This window comes from Choristoneura fumiferana, chromosome Z (genome assembly GCF_025370935.1).
Source record: "Choristoneura fumiferana chromosome Z, NRCan_CFum_1, whole genome shotgun sequence".
Taxonomy (NCBI): Eukaryota; Metazoa; Arthropoda; class Insecta; order Lepidoptera; family Tortricidae; genus Choristoneura; species Choristoneura fumiferana.
The window spans coordinates 42,103,040-42,127,763 of record NC_133472.1 but is presented as its reverse complement, the minus strand read 5'-3'; the positions used below and the strand labels follow the sequence as shown (position 1 = coordinate 42,127,763).

General features: G+C 37.8%; 1 protein-coding gene and 1 long non-coding RNA gene across 2 annotated transcripts in view; both read left to right on the top strand.

The window, feature by feature from the left end:
• Positions 1-24,724, top strand: part of LOC141437359 (uncharacterized) — a 150,345-nt gene that overhangs the window by 102,889 nt on the left and 22,732 nt on the right. The window lies entirely within an intron of this gene.
• Positions 1-24,724, top strand: part of CalpC (calpain C) — a gene marked incomplete in the record, with an annotated part of 54,104 nt that overhangs the window by 6,648 nt on the left and 22,732 nt on the right. The window contains 1 exon segment of the mRNA XM_074100605.1: positions 6,017-6,174. Coding sequence (XP_073956706.1) covers positions 6,037-6,174 — 138 coding nt within the window.

Here is a 24,724-nt window from a genome sequence, read left to right as displayed (position 1 = left end):
GCCTACTGTGATAGATTTACCTCATTACCTCTTGCAAAGAAGAAAATATATAGATTAGACATACAGTAACAGGTAATAGTAGGTGTGTAGCTATAAAACTCAACTAGCTTTTTCCCGCGTCTTCGCTCGCGTGGAATTCGGTTATCGCGCGCTGTTCCCTCGGGATCTGTGCATTTTTCCGGGATAAAAAGTAGTTTATGTCACTCTCTGGCCCATAAACTATCTTTATACCAAAAATACAAACATGCAAACGGACAAACATACATACACACACACTTTCGCATTTCTACTATTAGTATGGATATAAACTAGATGTATAATTATGCTTATCTTCTCGCCAATCAAGTCTGAAGTTGGAAGTTGTCTGCGGGACTAACTACGAAATTCGAAGTTCGTGTCGTTCCGTCTCTCTGATACTTATACTATTTAATACGAGAGTGAGAGTGACAGTACGATACGAACTTCGAATTTTGGAGTATGCCCTCTGTTTCGTTATAGAGGAGATCAGTTTAACACGTTCACTCTTCCCATACAAAACGAGTTGACAAAATTACACGTCCAAGTGTGCTTCCAGTTTGGGGTCACTTTGAAGTTGTGAACCCTTAGCGGAACCAAGGACTCCTGAAAAAAAAAGCTTCATGACCATCAACTCAAAAACATTAAATTAAAAAAATCAAAAAACCCGACTGCCTTAAAAACTAACAGGAAGAAAATAAGTCTAGTGGTCTAGAACTCTGTCAAGAAGCTCATTTAAGGTTCAACAGTCGGGACCCATTCAAATCGTAACCCGTCCCGACTGTTGAACCTTAAATTACCTTCTTGACAGAGTTCTAGATCACTAGACTTATTATAGGACGTTATGTTTTTGATTTTATACTTTTTTGATATTTCTGTGAAAATAGTAGATTAAAAGTGTTATAACCCATATATATTTAGAATGGGCTAATTACTAGCTTTCATTTGATTCCCATATTGTTACAATACAAAATATTTTTTTTATTCCTTCGCCATATTTTTTTTCGCAGACGTCATATTGAAATATTTTATACCCTATGTCACTTCGACAGTTATGACGAATCCAATGATACCTCATATGTTACAATCGGTCCAGCCGTTTAGGCTGCAGCGAGGACCAAAGAAATGGACATAGATACCCACATACATACATACAAAAACCGTTGCTACTGGCTATGAGCGTAGTATGTAGCAATATATGTGGTCGCGAATGAGTTGAACTCCCGCGCCCGCGGCCGCTCGTGGCTTGCGCCGCTCATTGGAGAGCTGCACATGTATGTCAGATGAGTCACCGACTCATACAATCGAACTTGTAAACAATCCGGTTCGCGATTTATTTTTTCCACGTCTCAGAGCATTTACGCAACGCACGCTTAGCCTTCTTGGCCAACTTAAACTCGTAAGGCCCCCAGTGTAAAGAAAAATCTATAAAGTTTAAAATGCCTAGTTTCTGACCTAACCTTATTCCCTAGCTAGCCCTAGCTTATTCTAGGACTTAGGAACTAAAAGACATTAACAATGTTAAATAAATAAATAAAAGAAATATCACGGACAATTCACACCAATTGACCTAGTCCCAAAGTAAGCTTAAGCAAAGCTTGTGTTATGGCTACTAAGCAACGGATAAATATAATTATATAGATAGATACATACTTAAACACCCAAGACCCGAGAACAAACATTCGTATTTTTCATACAAATATCTGCCCGGACACGGGAATCGAACCCGGGACCTCAAGCTTCGTAGTCAGGTTCTCTAACCACTAGGCCATCTGGTCAAGATACTTCTTCAGACTGAAGAACGAGTTCTCAATGAGGAACCTCCTAAGTTTGCCATAGAATAACGACTCTTTCTCTATATTTCTAAGCTCTAAAGGTATGTCGCTATATACTGTTACCGCCATATGGTAAGTGCCGCAACTCACTATTTTCCAATTCGTAAAAGTGCTAACTAATTTGTTCCTTTTCCTCAAGTTTTGATTTCTAGGACGTTATCTCTTGTTCGTTCAAATAAGTGTTTCTGCTTCTTAACAAATTTGCAAATTTCAAAAATGTATTGGGAAGTAACCGTTAATATTTTCATCTTTTTGAAATACGGGCGGCAACTTTCCCTGTCACTTATTATATTTGCAAGTATTCTAATACGCCGTCGAAGCCGTGGTGGCCTAGTGGTTTGACCTATCGCCTCTCAAGCAGAGGGTCGTGGGTTCGAACCCCGGCTCGCACCTCTAAGTTTTTCGAAATTCATGTGCGGAATTACATTTGAAATTTACCACGAGCTTTGCGGTGAAGGAAAACATCGTGAGGAAACCTGCACAAACCTGCGAAGCGATTCAATGGTGCGTGCGAAGTTCCCAATCCGCACTGGGCCCGCGTGGGAGCTATGGCCCAAGCCCTCTTGTTCTGAGAGGAGGCCTGTGCCCAGCAGTGGGACGTATATAGGCTGGGATGATGATTCTAATACACTTTTTTTGTAGCCTGAACAATGATTCTACGTTAGTACTATGTCCCCACCAAATAATATCATATGACATCTAAGAGTGCGCGTATGCATAATATGCATTAGTTGCAGCTTTTAAGTCCGTTGCATTAATTTGCATTAGCGCAGCTGTTTCCACCAGAGACGTGCTGTGTGAGGCGAGTTAAATGAAGCGTTTCTATTGGATAGTGAAAAACATCCCTTGCAACACATCCTCGCACATTATTGGTTAAAACGCAAAAGGATGTATCTCAAAAAAAAAAACACTTCGATTTAAATACGGTCTGATACAAAACGTTTTTTTTGTGAGATACCCCCTTTTGCCCTATAGGCAGACATGAAACAATAGTGTTTCGTTAAATCGGAGAAGGTATTTATTAGCGATACCAGGGGCCTACCACGCTCTCTTTAATAAGATTCAGTTTAGGCTTTCAACTGAAACTGCTTCGCTATTTCGTACCACGACGTTACTTTTGCGATTCAGTTCAAGCACGGTTCAGCGACGGCGATCAGACGTTTTCATTCACTCACTTCAAGCGGTTTTCGTACCATGACGCTTAACTTGAGTGGGAATTGAATCGCTTTAGTGTCAAATTTAGCGATTCAGTATAAGTTACTCATTCTTTTCAATTCTTTTGGAATTTTAAGTGTTTTACTTGAATATTTTTAAATTTCAAGAACTTTTAATCTTTTATTCAAGTTTTATAACTTTTCATAGGTACTCACGACATTTTGCTTCTTAACTCCTCATTGATAAAACTAATTTTTTCAGTGAGAAAAGAGACTCGTGGATTAGTGACAGCGTAAACATTTTATTTGTAATCAACACAACGGTTGCTAAAACACGGAAATGACATAGAGTTATGGTTTTCCAAAATAAAGAGGTTTTAGTATACAATATGGTTTGCATATAGCGGCATCCCTTCGCGACTTAGCGTTTCAGTTTCGGACCAGAGACAATATCGGTCTTTTCATTCGCTTGTAAACCATTGAGACTCAGCTCTGAGAAATAAACGTCGTGGTACCAATTTCGACGATTCAGTTTAGGTGCCTAAATTGAACTGCGTTTGGATCGTTTATGAAAAGATCATGGTAGGCCCCCAGTCGTCAGTTACCGCATCGCCCCACAATTAGATCGCGGATTGATGGCAATTTCATTCAGCTCATTACGCTTTACTGTTCGATATTGCAAAATTGCCATGACGTAAGCTTTGATCCAACAGCCCAATGTGAATCTTAAAGCTCAGTATTAAAGTTTGTTTTATGAAAATTGAGAGTGTTGATAAGCTGTTTTGATAATTTTGTTAGATATGGGTCAATGGACTCATTGTGGTTAAAGTAGTTTTTACCCGACTGCCCGACGAAGGGTTATTTACTCGTACGTTTGAGATAACTTAACCGACTTAGAAAGTGGAAAAGCCCACGCATGATGTTGTCATTTCTTGAAATAGTAATGGCAGAGGATTGAAATGGTCTCGTATTCACAACACATGTGACTTCAATAAGAACATATATTTTAAGGGCTGAAAGCATAAGCCTTAATGAACGTAAATTAGTACTTCTAATTAAAAATAACCCAACCAGAAAAAAAACATTTTTAATATAAGATTTTTGCTGACTGTACTTTATGTTAACTGTACATGCAGTGTCACCCAAACTACATTGGCATACTAAATTTCAAGTCGATGCTATTAACCGTTGAAGAGTTCCGTCCTGCGGAGACGATCCTGGCCGGACTACCAGGATGTCACTACTAGATTATTGTATTGTCACGCGATTTACATAAGCATTCCAAATTTCAAGTCAATCTCACTACTGAAAATTGGTCAAATTTAACTTGCCAGATTTAATTACAGACAGACAGACAGACAACAGGACAGGTGAAACTAAATAAAAGCTTGTAAAAAATCTACTCTCGTCTTATACCATGTGTCAGAAAGCAACTGTTCCAAGTGTGGTAGACAATGGCCTCAGTACTTTAAAAAACTTCCGAAGAATGACTCTACATACAGCTCATCAGAAGTAGCTAGGTATATCTGATAATGAAGGCTATCGCGTATGAATTCGCCGCTAGAGGCGCTAGTGCAGCGAGAGGTCTCCGAAATGTCAAATCTCACTGTTTTTGGGTGACCTACGCGGGTTTACTTAATTTTGACCATATTTTGCAATACCTGAAATTAATTATGGCAAATGCGTAACGGGGCAATGAATGTCTGTGTTTTGAGACAGTTTTGTCTTTCGGAAACCTTTGTCTCCTTTTTTCCGAACAAAACGGGACTACGCAACACTGTGGCATGCTCGATATTTTATGGTACGGTTTTAAGGTATTATATATGATTTAAAAGTAAATTTTGTTTTCACGCTCGTAACAACAAACTAACCACTATACATCAGGCAGGACCTTAGTCTACAGTGGCCAACTGGTGAGCGCGAAAATGGTAGCCCTCATTGGTGATGTGATTACACAACGGTATTGGTATTAAGTACAATACCTAGACTCAACCCTCTCTTTTTCTCTTGAAAAAATGACGAACTATATTTTTTACTCTATAAAGATAAGATATTAATACCGTACCGTGCGAGCCGTGGTGGCCTAGTGGTTTGACCTATCGCCTCTCAAGCAGAGGGTCGTGGGTTCAAACCCCGGCTCGCACCTCTGAGCTTTTCTAAATTCATGTGCGGAATTACATTTGAAATTCGCCACGAGCTATGCGGTGAAGGAAAACATCGTGAGGAAACCTGCACAAACCTGCGAAGCAATTCAATGGTGCGTGTGAAGTTCCCAATCCGCACTGGGCCCGCGTGGGAACTATGGCCCAAGCCCTCTTGTTCTGAGAGGAGGCCTGTGCCCAGCAGTGGGACGTATATAGGCTGGGATGATGATGATGATGATGATTAATACCGTACTTAATTGACATCTCTCATCATCATCTGAACCAGTTTAGTGTTGTTTAACCGTCAGTAAGAAAAACGGCCCGCCGTCACGACACGACACCTGCTTGGTGCTTCCGTCTCTTAACTCCATAACTACATACCATATCTAATTTGCCTCGACTCATTTAATGATGCATTTGCCTTAATTTCTTTACCGTTTAACCCGACGGTTTGCGCGAGAAAGCAGATTATGTTATGTACAGTCACAAGCGGTGTTCCCTTCTTTCGCAGAAAATATTTGGTCCTTGTATTTTCACTTCGAATATTATTGTTGTTTGCCTCTAGCGGAACGTTTGCGATGTTCGTGTTTACCATACAAATTGAGATTTTAACGCGAACGCGTTCGAGACGTATTTTGTAACCGAAAACTTACACTAAGGGCACAGTTAATACCAGTGACGTGGAGCCCGAACTGGATTCCCACCGGGTTGCCTTCATTTTTTTCGTGCCTTCAGCGACAAGTGTGGCATATAGCTCAGTAGGGATAAAACAAAATCGAAACACAATATCGAAAACTGTTCTTCATAAAAGCTGGTAGGTATAAAAGTGGTTACGGCACCATCTAACGCAATGTTTCTATTTGTCCAGATTGCCAGCGGTAGACAGGTATGACGGACTACGAGCGTATAAAAGCTGGGTGCCAGGAGCGGGGGGAGCTCTGGGAAGACCCCGACTTCCCAGCCACCCAGTCCTCAGTCTTCTACCACCAGACGCCCCCCTTCAACTTCGTGTGGAAGCGCTCTAAGGTAAGACGAAAATAAAGATTTATTGTACAGGGCAACTGAAACACGTAGCAGGGTGGGACTTTTGTGCTGTTAATGTCATGTTATCCCATACATGTGCCTAAGATTGATTATGATAAGGTACCACCCGTACGTGAATCAGTTTCCTTGACTGTAAAATCAACATGAAACAAAGTTCAATGCTCAATAATAAAATAGGGATGTTGACACCACCAATCAACTGACGTACTTTTTATGAGCTGTCAAAACACAATGAGGGCTATCGTTTTTTCTCTCACTAGATGGCGCACTGTTGCGTGAGGTTTTTAAGTGTGGCTTTCAGAGTCTGTTATTACGGGCGTTAAAACAAAGTTTAGATTAAAATCATATTTAAAACACCTTAAAACCGTACCATAAAAATATCCAGCAACCACAGTGTTGCTTAGTCCCGTTTTGTTCGGAAAAAAGGGAGGACAAAAGTTTCCAAAAGACAAAACTGTCTCAAAACACAGACATTCATTGCCCCGTAACGCATAATTGCTATAATTAATTTCAGGTAATGCAAAATATTCACAAAAAAAAATCTAATTATAAATAAACCCACGCTCACCCAAAAACTATGAGATTTGACATTTCGGAGACCTCACGCTACACTAGCGCCTCTAGCGGCGAATTCATTCGCGATAGCCCTCATTCTCCCATAGTTTCAATGGCCACAGCGACTTATGATGTCGGGTAATTATTTGAGGTGTAAGATAAATGTTACAGAAATATAAACACACATTTTGATGTGGTCTGTTTTATTTTTAACATAAGGATATGTACCGATAAGATGCTTTATATTATAAGAGATCGATAAAGTTTATTTTGGTTAAAAAAAGCAAAAATCCAATTTTAACGGTAACGAAAAATGAGCACCGAGACCACGAAAAAGAACATTTTGTTTATTTTAAAATCTTATAATTGTACTATTTGAATGAAAAATCCGATCATAATGAGAAAAAGAATAAGCATTATTTAATTAATCAGGTATCAACAGAAATAGACAATCGATATCTATATAAAAAAAATAATTAAAACTTGACCACGAAAATGACGACTACAAATTGTCATTTTTGTAACCTTTTAAATACTATCTAGAAATTATTTAATTAAAGTAAGATTAATAACTTCAACTCACAAACCAAACAGCTTTCAATGCCTTCCCCCCGTGTAGGTCTACGGTAGACCCGAACGAAATTATGTTACAACGAAACAACACAACAAAATGCTCCTCTAAATGACGAAGTTTTTTTTAATATTGAGATATATACATTTCACACGTACATTCAGGGCAAAATAATTCTTGAACCTCTCGCCAGTTAACAAAATTGGCGTCGCACTGGTCATAATTCCTATAACCACACCTGGAGCAAATGTTGTTGACGGTCAACCATTCTTCATTTAAATCAATTAAATCAATAACGGCATAAACGGTTACACTGTAAAAAGCAGAAAATTCTATAAAAGTGTTCTGTATTTTTTCTACTTGTAGGGAAAATCATCTTTTTCGTGGTCTTTAATCAGTTTCGTGGCCCATAGGACCACGAAAATGATGACCACGAAATTGAAAAGTTCTTACTTTCGCGGCTCTGCAGTAAATATCCTATAGGTTTGAAGCAAATGAAATCAATATTGAATAACTTAACTGCAAATGACACAGCACCAGTAAAACATTATATTTATTTACCCAATACTCACCAAGTCGCAACCGTAACGAAAATGACGCTCGATCTTTGACGCAAATCTAACTTGAACCTTTATTACATTAATTATAGATAAATAATTATGGCTTGCGATAAACATTATACGTCATATTTACGCAGTCTTATTTTCAAAGTTGCTTATAGTTAAAAAAGGATTTACAGGAGGTTTGACCTCTTTTTTTGTTTAAAATATTACTTAATAAGTGTGGCTACGAAAATGACGGTGTATTTTGGAACAACGGGAAATGTAGAAAAAAATAGTCTTATCAATGTCCTAATTTTTTTATGTTTGCATGAATGGTATATCATATTATGAACATTCAATCCATGTTTTAAACAGCAAGTTTTTCTATACCTTGTATTTTTTACAATACTACAAAGTAGTCAGGGATAATCCGAACCTGACCACGTAACTGACTTTTGTGCAGAAAATTTAAGTTATTGTGGAAAAAAAGATAAAATAGAATAAAATGTATTTACCACAAGTTTCAGTGATAATATCTTAAGCAACTTAAAAACAATAAACGATATATTTCTAATTTTATAACTGAAAATTTGAGTCTGAACACAATTGAACCTCTCGAAATAATAACCCTGTCATAAGTCGCTATTTGTTCGCCAACTCAATCAACTAACTATTTATTTGTTTTAAAGCAACAAAAATCTAATTTTTCAATAAATCGAAAATTAATCTGGTTTTCAGGGCTCAAATAAAGCGTTTTTTTACTGGAGTCGTGCCTTCGAATTATTTTTTAATGGCGTCGACATCCCTATTTAAGGTGTTTGTACAGAAAAGTCGCGAGAATAGTTAAATTTTCTGACCAAACTACATAAAGACCTCTTGGTGGCCAGGCCCTACGAAGTGCAACATTCGAACTTCGTTTCTTGCCGTCTCACTGACACTAATATTATATAATGCGAGAGTGAGAGGGACACTCACAGTACGGCTAATCCACCACTTCAAGAGCTATGCTCGGAGTTTCTCTGAAAGATAGAATCCGCAACGAGGATAGGGATTAATTTGTTTATTTTATTATATAATAGTCTTGAACTCAGACAGACAGTTTTGGGCATGACCATGGCGACGTATAAGCAGATACTCATTTAATGGCTGGCTAAAGCACGGCTTTCACCGCGAGCTGGGCGGACTAATTAATGAATTAGTTCAACGTGGTTCAACTTACATCAACCAACTTCATAGGGGTTGAATCTTCAATAAGTCCTAGGTATACAAAGAAAGGTACTTCGCGTTCTATCATCCATCGCGATGATAAGGACGACATTTCCTTGGATGTTTGAAAAAAACTAGTTCGTGATTCCTGATCTAAATATAGGTTTCGTTGCGGGACTACGAACCCTAAAAAATCACTTGTTTTCGTAGCTTTTGTAACTACGGTACGATATTATAGAGTTAATATTTTAGAGTTATTAATTGCTTTATTGCCTGGAATTTACGGTATATAATTGGTTGGCAGGTTATTTTTCAAATAAGAAGGCCAGGTTGTGACTTTCTCTTAACGAAATGAAGAGTAGTTATATGTAAAGTGGTTTAGTACTGGCACGGGCGAGTGCAAGTTGACTGGTCGAGTTTGTCAAGTAGTAGAAAATGTAGTTTGATGGGATGCTGGGAGCCTATCGCCATTTCTATTTGTGAAAGAAAGAGATGGCGAGTGAGGTTTTTTGAAGTTGAATCGCCTCAAGGGCCAATGGCACTAGGTCCTGGTTTTTCTTCACTTTTTAATTTTTTTAAGTTATATGAGTTGGTTTTTTGGAGGAAATCCAATATGGACGATGTCTGTGAGAGTGCGGCACTGAATCAGAAACTATAGGGTTACTTCCAGTTGTCCTAGAAACTTAAAATCCTACTAATATTATAAATACGAAAGTGTGTGAGTGAGTGAGCATGTTTGTTACTCCTTCACATTGAAACGGCTGGACAGATTTGGATGAAATTTGGTATGTAGATAGCTGGACATCTAGAATAAAACAAAGGCTACTTTTTATTCCGATATTTCCCACGGGATAGGGATAAAGTCCCGGAACAGCAACCGCTGGGATTAGAGTCATGAATTTTGACATGATTGTTTTTAATGTAACGTCAATGAAAACCAAAATTTAATTTTCGGGAATTCCCATGGCAAGTTTTAAAAATCCCGAAATTTCATTTCACCTCCTGGATCTAATGATTTACGTGTGCTAAGCCTCGGGTAAACACTAGTAATATTATAAATGCGAAAGTGTGTGTGTTTGTATGTTTGTCCGTCTTTCACGTCGAAACGTAGCGACGGATCGACGTGATTTTATCATGGAAATAGTTTATGGGCCAGAGAGTGACATAGGCTACATATTATCCCGGAAAAATGTACAATTCCCGAGGGAATAGCGCGCGATAACCGAATTCCACGCTGGTGAAGCCCAAAAGCTAGTTTAGTATAAAGGTAGCTTATAGCACAACCAATGAGAAAAGTCTTATAACCGTTATTTTTATGTCTGTCTATGTCAGTAGGTAACTATGTAAAATTATCCCACACTGCGTACAGTCACCAGCATATTAATATCTGCCACAGCGGAGCGTGCAAAAATATTTGACACGTCCTTCCGGCCCTAGAAATAGAGTCGTATCAGATATTTATGCACGCTTGTTGTGTCAGATATTGGTGCTGGTGACTGTACAGTTTGAGTAGGAGAGGAGCTCTACTTACACTGGATAACCTCGAGTCCGTCTCGCACTTGGCTGGTATTTTAAATACGTTTGTGTGTGCGTGTGATGATTTTGTGCGTCGGCACCGATATTGCTGCTACACACAAACCAACTTTGTGAAGTGTTGCTTCCCAAGGTCATTGGCGCTTGTCGGCGTCTTGACCTCGTAAGGCCCGGTGTGCAGCCAGCAGCAGAAACGTATGAGCGGTTACAGTGCTCAAAATGATCTACACACGACTCTACTGCCAAGGATTAGCTTGCTCAAAGTGTTCTCAAAATCTCTCTAATAAGAGTGTTTAGATCAGTGTTTCCCAAACATTGTTCTGCCATGGCCCGGTAATCTTCACACTGCCCCTTCTTAACCCCTTCATACTTTTACGATTTCATTTACCAATATTTACGATGCGTCGTTCGATAGTAGGTATTATTTTTAAAACAATGCGGGAATTTTGCGACCCGGTATTTTATTTTGGTGGCCCGGTACCGGGTCGCGACCCGGCAAATGGGAAACGCTGGTTTAGATCATTTTGATAACCACAACTGCTCATCTACTTCTGCTGCTGACTGTACTTACGTGTCATCACTATAATTTCGGCCGAACGGTCTTCGAGAGTGTCATTGTCCGGACGATAAAAGAAGTTGTTGTGATGCTTAAGTATCTTATGTTTGTGTATTTATTTAGACATACAGGGTGACTGGTCGACCTATTCCTTGTAAGGGGTTATTCTACAGCTTATTTGCAATGTTTTTGGCCCAGTCAACCGGGGGTCGAAGTTCAGTAGTTTCGAGTTATATTTTTTCAAAAAACTCCGCCTTCCGACCTAAAAGTGACAATTGTAGAAAAAGTACATGCATTAGGACAGTCAATTTTTTTTTCTAGTACCCAGGGAGCTATAATATTCCTTCAACAGAAAATTATGTTCAAAATTTATAAAGATTTTAGAAATAAAAGGCTAATAGATAAAAAAACAAATCATCATAATTCTTTTGCCAGTTTTTTAAATCAACTACGATGATTACAAAAAAAATGTACGACACTTAACGTAAAAATTACGGAACTAACTACCTCAATTCATAACCTTTCCAAAAAGGTACAAATGTTGACATACCTACCAAATTATTGATAGTAATTATGATAATAGCAGAGCAGGTAGCGCGTGAGCTGAAGGCGTTCCTGACCCGAAATTGGTTTGTTTGTGGCGATTTCGTTTCTGTGTACTTACTCGTCCACGTCACGTCCTTATACTTACCGAAGGCAACCTGTCCTCAGGAGATAGGATATGTCAATACTGAAGGCAACCAAGTAGGTACTCGGAGGAACAAAAATGCCACAAACAACTGATTTCGGGTCAAGTACGCTTCCAGTACACCCGCTACTTTCTCTGTTATTTATTATTATTGTTAATTTTAATAATTAGTTAGTATTATTATTTTTAATAATTTAGTAAAACATGTCAACGTTTGTACTTACCTTTTTATTAGAAAAAAATATGAGTTAAGAAATTTATTTCTGTAATTTTTATGCAGTGTAATAGACACACTTTTAATTTTGACATTAATAAAAATAACAGAAAAGGTAGCAGGTATGCTGGAAGCATCATACTTACTTACGATACGAGTACCTTACAAGAACTCAGTTGTTTTGTGGCACTTTTGTTTCTCCAAATTCTTGGTCAGGACAAGTTGCCTTCGGTAAGTATTGGGACTATTTGGGACGTGACGTGGACGTGTAAGTACACAGAAAAACGAAACAAAAGCGCCACAAACAAACCAATTTCAGGTCAGGTACGCCTTTAGCTCAATCGCTACCGGCTCCGATATTATCATTATTATTATTATAAAAGTGAACCGCCAGAACGGGAAAAAAAACGAGACAGAGCAGGATGGCGCTCTATAACACCATTTTGACACGTTTTTCCCAAACAACGTATTATTTCTCTGGAATTTTAAAGCAATTCGATTCTTTGACCTTGGGAATCGCGAAAATATGGTATTGGGTGTGTACATTTTGTATATTAAGCAAAATAAAGTCACAAGTTCGAATTTCGAGCCAAAAACGAGCGATCTATTATCTATTCCAGTGTTGTCATTCAGGGAAAAATAAATCTAATCATTATCCTGCATTGCAGTCTGTAAAGCTCTTTACCCATTCATTGCCGTGCGCCAGATTACGCTGGGCTTAGAGTCATGAAATTTGGTATGGAGATAGCTGGATGTCTGAAATAACACATAGGCTACTTTTATTCCAATATTCCCACGGGATAGTTGTTCTTAACACAACACCTCAATGAAGATTACGATATAAATTTTGGGATTTCCCACGGAAATTTTGTAAAATCCCGGAATTTCAATTTTACTACCAGATCGAATAGTTTACGCGTGCGAAGCCGCAGGTAAGCTACCGATTATTATATGTATTACTGTGTACCAATACCAATATTAAGTATATCTGTGTATCCAAGCTAATGTCAAACTTATCTGCACTGAAGTACTTATTCTGATAGTCAAAATTAGTCTTGAATCTTACGAGGGTAAATTTCCATTGGACACAACAATCTGGTCAACCACTTTGATTTTCGTCAAGTACTGTAGCATATAACCCTACTAAATCTGCGAGGTCTGCCTCTCCTCTGAACGACCTTGGCATCTCATGTCCTTTATTTAGTCGGGTAGCACGCCAGTAACGGTAAAACGGTACAGCGTACACGTGCGTAGATTAGCAATGGCCGACGGCGTTCCAAAGATGAAAATGTGCTTATAAATTTAAACTGTAATCGAAAGCGGGCTTTTAGCGTTCCGTACTCGTAATGATGCCAGCCAGGCTGCCTGTCCACTGAAGCGGAGAGAGGCAGCGGAGCGGAGCCGGGGTGTAATACGGAGCGGAGTTACAGACTGTGTCTGTCCACAGGCGGGGAGCAAGATAACGGAGCAGAGCGAGAAAGTAATGCGGAACGGAGTTGCGAACGCATGGAGCAAGATAGCGTAGCGGAGCGAGAAAGTGATGCGGAGCAGAGTTGCGAACGCGCGGAGCAAGATTGCGGAGCGGAGGTAGAAAGTATTGCGGAGCAGGTCTCCTGCTCGCGCTCGTTTCTCTACCCTGCTACCCGGTCCTCTCCTCGATCGAAGAGGACCGGAGATTTTATACAATTAGGTCATCATCATCATCATGTCAGCCGAAAGACGTCCACTGCTGGACATAGGCCTCCCCTAAGGATCTCCACTCAGACCGTTCTTGTGCTTTCCGCATCCACCGCGATCCCGCGAACTTAGATCTTAACCAGGCTGTCACTCTATCTTGTTGGACAATTTAGGTGTTATTTTAAAAAAAGCTCGTGCCTCAAATTCGATAATTTTGTCAACGTAGTGAAAGAAAGAAAGAAAATACATTATTTTAATGTCATGAAAAACATCACAATCACAACAATGGAAAAAAAACAAGTCATACATGAGACATGACGCTAAAGGTCCCCCACTCAGCATAATGCCACGGCAAGCCGTGGCGCTGATTTTCACTGAGGGCCTTATCTAAAAACTAATGAATGATAGCACCGACGCCAACAGCTCATAAAAAAAAAGTTTCATAGCTGATAGAACTCTTCTTAATATACATATAAGTTAATGTGTCTATTCCAATAATAAAATTATTCGTGATAGATTTACATATTCTCTAAAAACGAATTAATGTTTAAATAAAAGTATAACGAATAATTATTGGAGTAGACACATTAACTTATATATTAAGATGAGTTCTATCAGACCACATTTTTAATTTTTATTAAATTTTTATGGAATAATCGAGAAAACTAACGAAAATGCAACGTTGCCAGCTCAGCAGGTATAAACGCTCTTAACATACTCGTCACAGCTTTGCATATTAGCATACTGAGACATATATTAGGAAACTTGTCTAACTTTTTGTAGATAATTAATTAAATACGTCTTAAAAAGTATATTTCTCATTTAAAATAGCGTGATTTACTGCTTAAGACATTTTATAGCATAGACACAATACATCGTTATGGTTCTCCTATATGGAGTTGGCTATGGGTCTGTGACCCCACTATTTATGATCAAATATTTTATGTTGTCAAGCTTTTAAATTTAATACTAGACTTTAACCTGCACTTGAATTGAGATTACGAGATTTTACTAATGTCCAGTCGCCATCAGATATTTCGGAGCGGGCAAGGTGATCAAAAATATCGATACATGAACTCTAATACCTTAATAATAAAGTGCATGTGCCGATATTTTTGACTACCTTGGCCGCTCCGAAATATCTGATGGCGACTGTCCCATAGGAATTCCCAAAGGTAACATCGCGAATTTCATTAAAGTTGCACATAAAACATACTAAAATGGAGAAACCATCGATAGTTGAGTTCATTAGCTCCCTGCCGGTTATAAAATTTTGCCCCTTGGGTTCCTATGTCGGTTCATGACTGTAACTAACTCGCGGGCGAGATTTTGAGATTTTATCCCGATCCTGTGGGATTATCGGGATAAAAAGTAGTCTTTGTGTTATTCCAGATCCTTAGCTACATAAAAAAAATGTTATTATATTTTACTTCATAAAAAAATGCTAAATTTCATTTTATACTAATCCGTCCAGCCGTTTTAGCGTGAAGGAGAGACAACCATTCGTATACCTACAATCCGTGAGCTCTTAGAAAAACCTTCGGGTTTCGGGGGAAATCGGAAGGATTCGTTAGTAGAAAATGAAAATTGTCTTTTTTACTTAGTAGCAATCCATCGCACGAAGAGTGCACTCGTTGTGTTTTCATTCATTTATATAGAGCAGTTAAAACCACCACTTCCATATTTATTTAATTTGTTATTTTTCGGAAATTGAGTCCATGGCAAGTCAACTTAAACAGGGTATTTCTGTAAATAGCCATTCACGGGAAATTGTTAATAATGCACTTAAATATTTTGTAAAGAAGCTGAAAGTTTTAAGAAAAGTGTTGATCGTAATTTTTTCTTATTAAGGTTCAAGACCGAGTTATAGAAGCCACGGGGATTTCGAAAAGTATATACTTACATTAAAAAAATATTAAACGAAAGCAGACCAAAAAAATTCATTTGACATATCCAAGAGAAGTGGACACAGTATAACAACAGCTCTATATACTTCTAAATAAAAGTAGTGTGTTAAGGCGGGGTGTTCTCAATTTAAATTAACGATGGAAGAATTCGAAAATGCTGATTTTGTTTTATTTGTATCATGACAAAAAGTCATATTTTATTAAAATTAGAAAAAGAAAGAAGCGTAATATTATTACAGTAAGGTTTATTTTGTAGTGATTATTCTTTACATAACTTTTTACGGTAACTTTGAAAAGTTTTGCAAGTTTATAAACAGAACAGAACCGCATATCACGATCGCGTGTCATCGTCTATACCCGAAGCATGCTTCTATAATCTATGCTAAGTGCATAAAGTCGTGTATACATATTTTTGTAACTTTGGCCGTGTCGATATCTTTGCACTTGACTGTACACACAATACTCTCAATTTTTAACATTTATAATAGGTATTAGAAGGATTGCTAATTCTATTTACTATATTTTTTTAGCCTATTCTGTCCCGCTCACGCTGCTGAGCATAGACATAACATAAAAGATGCCGGGTAGAGCTTTTTTAGTTGTACCCTGGAGGAGTGAAGGGGCTAGGGTATCGACGCATGTTGTATCCCAAACTAAAACCCGACCCATCCTCCTCATACTATGTTATTTTGAGATTAAAATCTCAATTTTAAAATAAAAAGAGGTGACTAGACTGTTCTTTCCATGGACCCTATTCCTTGTTAATTGCACCTACTAAATATAGCTTCATTAGTGTTTTCTCATTCATATGTAGGTACTTTTTGCGTTGATAGGCAGGTGGGTAGCAGTAGAAGGCAATACACCTACGCTGTTACTCTCAGCTGTTAGTACTCGGACAGAAAGAGACCAAATAAGGAATCAAATGAAAATGAAATCCAAGTGTAATCAAATTAAATTTGTTTTGTCTGTGGTAAATGCTGTAAAGAATAGAATTAAATAATAACTAAATAAGTGACAGGCTCAGCCTAGTTTGTTATTTACGGGATAATGTTGATTATTCTGTATACGTAATCTTGTTATTTGTATTTTAATAAACTACAGTATCTAGACACAACTGGCAAGCTAACAGAACTAACGAGCAGCAGGGCTACTACGAAACTCGAAGTTCGTGTCATGCGGTCCCTCTAACACTTATACTATTTAATACGAGAGCGAGAGGGACCGCACGACACGAACTTCGAGTTTCATAGTAGCCCTGCAGCGCCGTGTGTATTTTACCCGAACCATTTGGAGCCACTTTTGACCCCGTCATAACTCAAAAACTATTTCACATAAACGTGTCAAATTTGGCTCATTTATTGAGACTTGCGAGATACATGTGTGTTCCAGTCCATTCTTATATTCTAAGTACCTAGACAAATGAAAAATGTTTTGTCTGCGGAAATGGTAAAATTAAAAACAATCCAGAGATTTTGTTTTAAATGTGCAAATGACTATAAAACATTGTTAATTAATTAATTGTCGTTTGCTGTTCCTCAATTAGTTTAAGTAAAGGCGTAAAAGGTTTTCACCTCAGCACCTCAAAACAGGCAGGTTTTTGCTATGAGAAATCAGTGAGCAAAATCGCATTTTGCTCACTCCGTGAGACAAAGTAACTTTTTAATTATTTTTTTTTAAATGCTGAGTACAGTGTTGGGTCTACTCACTGAATTCCAAATATTTGAACTTTACTTTGATCTGTCATTTCACTTCAACTCGAAAAAGCAAGAGATAGGATCAAATTTGTCGATTACAAACTTAAATTAAATTTATGGTATTAAAAATATATCGAAATATTTCCAAAATGTAAATTTTCCCGATCTTTTAATAAAGTATGCAACCTCGTTGCACGAAAGCCGCTTCTCTTGTTTTTTTTTTATAAAAGAATTCCGTATACTGCCTCTACAGTATAATTATTATTTGTTAAATTGAATGATTTTTTAACAATTTTTTTTTTGTTTATGTAATAGAAATCTTAATAAAATCATATTTAAGGTTTAATTGTTCAACCTTTTCAATTACCCCGAGATAAGGCTTTTTGCAGTATTAAAAAATAAGTGTGACATTAGTACAAGAAGTTAAGATTGCATGTTATAAGTATGCGATTTGTATTGTAGCTACTGGACTCTTTTTATGGTTTTAAATGTAATTATTATATTTGATAATAATCGGATTCTATTTTTAAAAAATGTGTTTGTTTTATAAACAGGTAGGTATACGTGGTTTTATTCTTATGTTACATTTAAATTATGTTCTCGCTGCTGAGGTGAAAAATTGTATGTGTCACACGAGACCAAAGTTTTTTTTGCATCTCGTGTATTTCAATCCCTTGCTGATCTCAGGATTCTAACCTAGAATCACTCGCTAACGCTCGTGATTCAATTATAGAATCCTTCGCTTACTCGGGATTCAAAATCAACACTCGCAACAAAAAACAACTTGCTCTCTTGTTGCACAAATAACTATTTTCTAATTAAAACACGAGTCAAGGTCGCTTACTTTCTTTGTTAAAAACGAACGATCAAAATAACTCTAAGCTATCAACAACACGGGATGCTAACGGGTTTCGAACTCTATGCGACACATTCTCATAACTTGCTAAATCATCATCATCACAGACTACACGCGCCCTCTGCTGGGACCTCCCTTCAGAGTGAGAAGGCTTTGGTTAGTTTTCACGAGGGCCCAGAGTGTATTGGAAACTCACACACACCACACATATTAATGCTCCATATAAATATTTAGGCGACCAGATGGCCTGGTGGTTAGAGAACCTGACTACGAGGCTTGAGGTCCCGGGTTCGATTCCCGTGTCGGGGCAGACATTTGTATGAAGAGATACGAATGTTTGTTCTCGGGTCTTGGGTGTTTAATATATATTTAAGTATGTATATATATCTATAATTATACTAGCTGTTGCCCGCGGCTTCGCTCCCGTTGTGTTTTTTCTGTATTTTCTTCCATAAAAACCTTCTCCTGACAGTAACCAACACAACAAAAAAAGAATGAACGAAATCGGAGCAGTACCTAGTTCCCGAGTTTTGCGCTTAGCAACACATTTTACGATTCATTTTTATTTATACAGATTTATCCGTTGCTTTACCCATAACACAAGCTTTGCTAAGCTTACTTTGGGACTAGGTCAATTGGTGTGAATTGTCCCGTTATATTTATTTATTATTCATTTTGTTAGGATAGGATTTTTATGTTTATCAGTCTATGCTGGTAACCACCTAAACTTACCCCGTACTGCCTTCATTTAACTTAGAAGAGGAGCTTTGCTATCACTGGATATTCATACCTACTTACAAATTACGGAACCCTCGGCTCGCAAGTCTAACTTGGCCGAATTGGACTTTCAGTATTATTAGCTCTATTGATATGGTCGATCACTTTATAGCGAAAAGTGCTGCGTAGGCGCCGGTCGGCCTTGAGTTATACGTTATACCTGTCTATAACAACTAAACATAGGTACCTATACAATCTTAAGGTGCTGTTACACATGCTGATTGCTACTTACTTTCAGCAAATGCTACCTAATAGCATGTGTGTATAGAACAGCTAGTATAAAGCATGCTTTTTAGTGATGGCTTTATATGTATGAGCTTTAAATATCGTTTAAGATATCAGTATTATAGCATTTTGAATCAGTAGTCCAACATCCTTGGGTGGGCACTAGACCATACTGGGGTGGGCACGGGCCCACCCGCCCCTGTCTATATACGCCTACGACTTCCAACTTACTTCAGCTTCTTCTATTTATCCATCATCTGTCTACTTCTATTTTATAATTAGCTACCTCTATCTATAATCTATCTATTTCTATTACACTTTATCTATTTCTATCCATCTTTTGTCTACTTCTATCTTATTTCACCTACTTCTATCTATCATCATCTATCAACTTCTATCCTACTTCAGCTACTTTTATCCATCATCAATCTACTACTTTCAGACGACCAGATGGCCTAGTGGTTAGAGAACCTGACTACGAATCTTGAGGTCCCGGGTTCGATTCCCGTGTCGGGGCAGATATTTGTATGAAAAATACGAATGTTTGTTCTCGGGTCTTGGGTGTTTAATATGTATTTAAGTATGTATCTATCTATATAATTATATTTATCCGTTCCTTAGTACCCATAACACAAGCTTTGCTAAGCTTACTTTGGACTAGGTCAATTGGTGTGAATTGTCCCTTGATATTTATTTATATTTATTTATTACCTCTATTATACTTCACTTCTATTCTATCCATTATCTATCTATCTACTTTTATCTTACTTCACCTATTTTTATCTATCAATATTTATCTTACTTTAGCTACCTGTTTTTTTTTATTCATCTTCTTTAAACAATGTCATTTAAATAATGTTTACATAAATATTGAGTCGTTAGCTGGAAAGTGCGCGGGCGCAACGTCCGTCGTTTGTGTTGCAACGGACTACCGAATCATGAACAATTATGTATGGTCGAGAAACGTCGCGGTGCACGGGACAGGCGGCGGCGTTGCGGGAAACGGCAGGCGTCTACCGTCTATCCCACTAGTCCCATTGAGTTGTCCCATTGATGGGACAACTGAGACGATTTACTCCCAGTAGTCCCATGGGACAAGTGCACTAATATTTTTATCATATTATTGTTGAGTAAGGGTGCTGTCTAATTTGAGCAAATCACAGAAGTGGAAAATCGACCAAATCTTTTTAAAAGAGAAACGTAACTGACTGACAACGTACAACCCAAGTACAAGCTAAATCTAGCTTTAAACTTTAACTTTGTCAAACGTATTCCATAAAGTCAGATTTTTTTAAGAACTTCAATGGGCTAGTCTATTTTTTATGTGTCCACAGGAGCAAAGTCACGTAAAGTACAATTCAATAGAATCTGTCAATTTTCTACATATTTAAGACACGTATCGTGGCACACTTGATTATATATGTCCCTGTTGTTGCAATATCATCTAAAAGGAATCAAAAAAGAATAATAGTCACATCACAAAGCCTAAGCAGCCCGGTGTTTATATTAGTAGGCTGGAAGTGTCTACAGGATTGTCAAATTCTATTGAATTGGAGTTTAGTAAGACTAGTATTTACATTTAATACTATAATTGATAGACACTTCGGGTGCCGTCGTATTCCGACTGAGATCCGGCCTTTCCCGATGGAAATACATTATGCACTCTATCGTACCGTCCCTCTCACTCTCGTATTAAATAATATTAGCGTCAGCGGGACGGCAAGATACGAAGTATGAATTTTTCACTTCGTAGTATACCTTTATTACTTCTCATCAGGATCGCTGTGGTTGTAGGCATCTGAGGACTGGAGCCCTGAGGCCATATTGACTAACGCGCTGACGTTCGCGATTGCAATCATCATCTCTTTCTACCCTAATATTATGCCGTTTGACAGAAAGAAGTGGTAGAAATGATTAAGATTCCAAGCGTGTTATACAATAAGGCTGCTGGTGGTGGTGATCCAACATACAGGTTTCCCCTAGTTCGGGCACTAGTCTCCACTGCATAAGTCTACCATAGTGGTCTATCTAGTATACTTTTAGACTGTGTTTTTAACCCCCGACGCAAAAAGAGGGATGTTATATGTTTGACCGCTATGTGTGTCTGTCTGTCTGTCTGTGGCACCATAGCTCTTTAGCGGTTGGACCGATTTGGATGCGGTTTTGTTATTTAAAATTAGGGTTTCTGTCGATGGTTCTTAGACATGTTTCATGAAAATAGGTTCAGCCGTTTTTGAGATATTGAGCTTTGAAGTGACAAAGTCGGGGGTTTTCGAACTTATTGTAGGTTAGGTTATACTTACTGTCTCTGCATTGTACTTTGTGGTGGAGTAAATAAATACTTTTACTTTTTTTTACTTTTAGTATAGGGTATGTACACGCTTTTCGCTCGTGCTTTGGACGGTCGTTATCAAGCGGCCAGCAGACAATCACTTTTAGATTTTACGTCGAACTTGCGGTTTATTTTCGTCCAAATACTTCCCAGAAACACTCCGCGGTCCCGTCGAAGGCCATTCTCGATTGTATTTCTAACAAGACCGAGGAAAGGCGATTTTTATATCGCGAATTTAGTTCAGCATACAGTGATGCTAGTAACTTGATCGGAGGGAAATGTATACAAGTCAATTACAACCTTATGTAAATGTTACTACCTACTATGTGAAACAGTTTTTGCTATCTTCACATGACGAATCCATATCGGATTGCATACTGAAATGAAATAAAAAAAAAATGGTTTACACATAAAGAAGTTAGTAAGCGCTGAAATTACGTCCAGGTTTTAGTAAACAATATACCGATATACTATACTATTGACTCAATATAATACAAATGTGTGGATCTAACTAACTGGCCAAGTCAAATCTAACCTACTTTAAGATCTCACATTTCCATCAGGAGACCCACTTGCTTCCAACGCTTCAATTAAATTTTTTTTTTGTTTGCCCCCCCCCCTATTTTTTATTTTTAGATTTTTTCCTACGTTTACACACATTTACCGAGCTGGATTCCAAATTTCATCCTTCTAGGTCATCTGGAAGTAGGTTAGATTTAGGTACTATATGTCAGTCAATCAGTGCTAAAATTTACGACTTTTTGACCTTCATATCTTTATAACCGTTTGAGCTAGCTTCATGAAATTTGAACTTCTAGATGTCCTTATGGATATAATTAAACACACGTAGTTTTATGTGTTTACGTTGAAGAGGTTTTGAGTTATAGAAGGGTCAAAAGTGGCGCCAAGTGGTTCGTGTAATATTACACTCGGCGCTGGCTAGCCAGTTCCTTTGCTTGAACTTGACTTGACACGCTGCCGCGTGTCTAGATTTAATAGTTGCTTGGATGGTACTATCTCCGACAATACTCGTTTTGTCAAACACTGATTTATAGTCTTCATTCAATTTAATCTCTTGTTCCAGGACATTTACAACGACCCGGCGTTTGTGCGGGATAACTGCGACATATTCGACGTCGTTCCAGGGAAACTGGGTAAGTTATCAAAGATAATGCCTAGAGATGGGTCGACTATAGCCCCTGTTCCACCTATCTATCTCTACTACCTATCTATTATGTATTTTTTCCACCTGCTCCACTGGTAGGGATAGGTGGAAAAAATGTCCACATATATCTTTACTAAGCTATCCTCCCTTCCCTTGTAGGGATATATGGACTTATTTTACATTATTTCCTACTCGTAGGACAAACTGGACGACTTACTCCATCTATTTCTACTACTTTAGCACCGCAATACGTATATTTTGTGTGTCCCTACTAGTGGATTTAGAAAGCCATAATATTCCACCTGTCCCCACTAAAAGAGTTGGGACAGGGGGACTATGGTTGTAGCGAATAGCCACTAGCTGGCGCTGAGGTGGACGATTAGTTGGCGACTCCGATCTTTAGTTTCGGCTAAGTTCGGGTGCAATCGGAAACGTTCGTTTCGGTCCACTAGTCGCGCCATTCGTCTTGCGTTCGCTTCAGTTTGACAAGTTTGTGAAATTTGCGTGTGAATAACCCCCTGAGACAGGTTCCGTTTACTCACTAGGGGATCCCAATCTTCTTAAAAAAATGTGTCTTATTGAGGAAATAAACATTTTTATTTATTTTATTATTTACGTTTTAATAATTCACTTAAATTACTTTACCTACTGATACATTAGTCTTGAGCATTTACTTTTAAAGATAATTACAGGTAAAAGTTCACACAAAAAACAAAGCGTTTTAGCAAGCATTCTAGCTAGCGAGCATTCAAGCGAGCGAGATAGGAGGTATTTTGTTTTTTTTTTCTAATGTCATTTTAAAAAAAATACTGAAATACCAACTGCCTTTTCGCCTACGCATTTTTTTCGAATGAGCGAAATCAAAAAGCATTGCCAAAATAATAAAAAAACTATCTCTACTTGATCTTTTTTTCCAGCAACTTTAATTAACATATTTTGAAATTATTTTGGTTTTGTTTGTCCCTGACACTGAATGTAGGTCGCTAAAAACCACAAATAAGTCGAACTATTTTGCTGAGCGCACAATCATGTGAAAGTTTTGATGGATATTCAATTTTGCTAGCGCAGCGTTGTAGCTTTGCGAGTTTTCATATGTTTCTTTAATTCTACTGTGATACTGCTGAAGCTTAAAATTGTACGTCCAACACCTTAATGCCCAATAGACGACAGCCTGCTGTCATCTCTATTACTAATGAAGATTAAAGATGCCAACTATTGGGGCAGCGACGTGCACTCGTACGTTTACCTTATATCTTTGTTTTTAAAAATAGGTAGTTTCCTGGATAAAAAATCTATTTAGTCCATCAGTTAGATTATTAGAAAACATTAGATATGTGCAGTCGAGTTTATAAACTTGTGAACAAAATTGTGCTCAAAAATATCTGAACACGACTATTGTTATCGGCGTAGAAGCGTGTTCAGATATTTTTGTTAAAATTTTTGCTCACAAGTTTATGAACTTGACTGTACGTCCTTTTTCTTTTATCACACTTAAAAAAATTACAAAGATGAATCGCGTTAAAGTTCTTGAGTGGAGGCTCGTCACGCGGAACTTTAACTGGATATATCGTATTTGTACAAGCTATTATTTAGTTTCACCTGTCCCGCTGTATGTTTGTCTGTCTGTAATAAAATCTTGCAAGTTAAATTAGACCAACTTCCAGTAGTTGAATTGACTTCAAATTTGGTATACTTAAGTAAATTGCGGGACAATACCATAATCTGGTAGTGACATCCTTATAGTCCGGCCAGGATCGTCTCCAAAGGACGGAACTCTTCAACGGTTAATGACATCGACTTGAAATTTGGTATGCAAATGTAGTTTGGGTGACAGTACAAGTACCTACAGACAACAAAAAGAACAGTCAGCAAAAAAGCTTGTATTAAAAATGAAATTTTTACCAAAAACTTATTTACACCAGCTTATAATATGCGTTTGACTGAAGAACTTAAAATACGATCATTTGTTGGCACATTAACTACTTATTAACTAATCTGACCTAATGTTTATTAAATAGAACTTTTAACGATCCT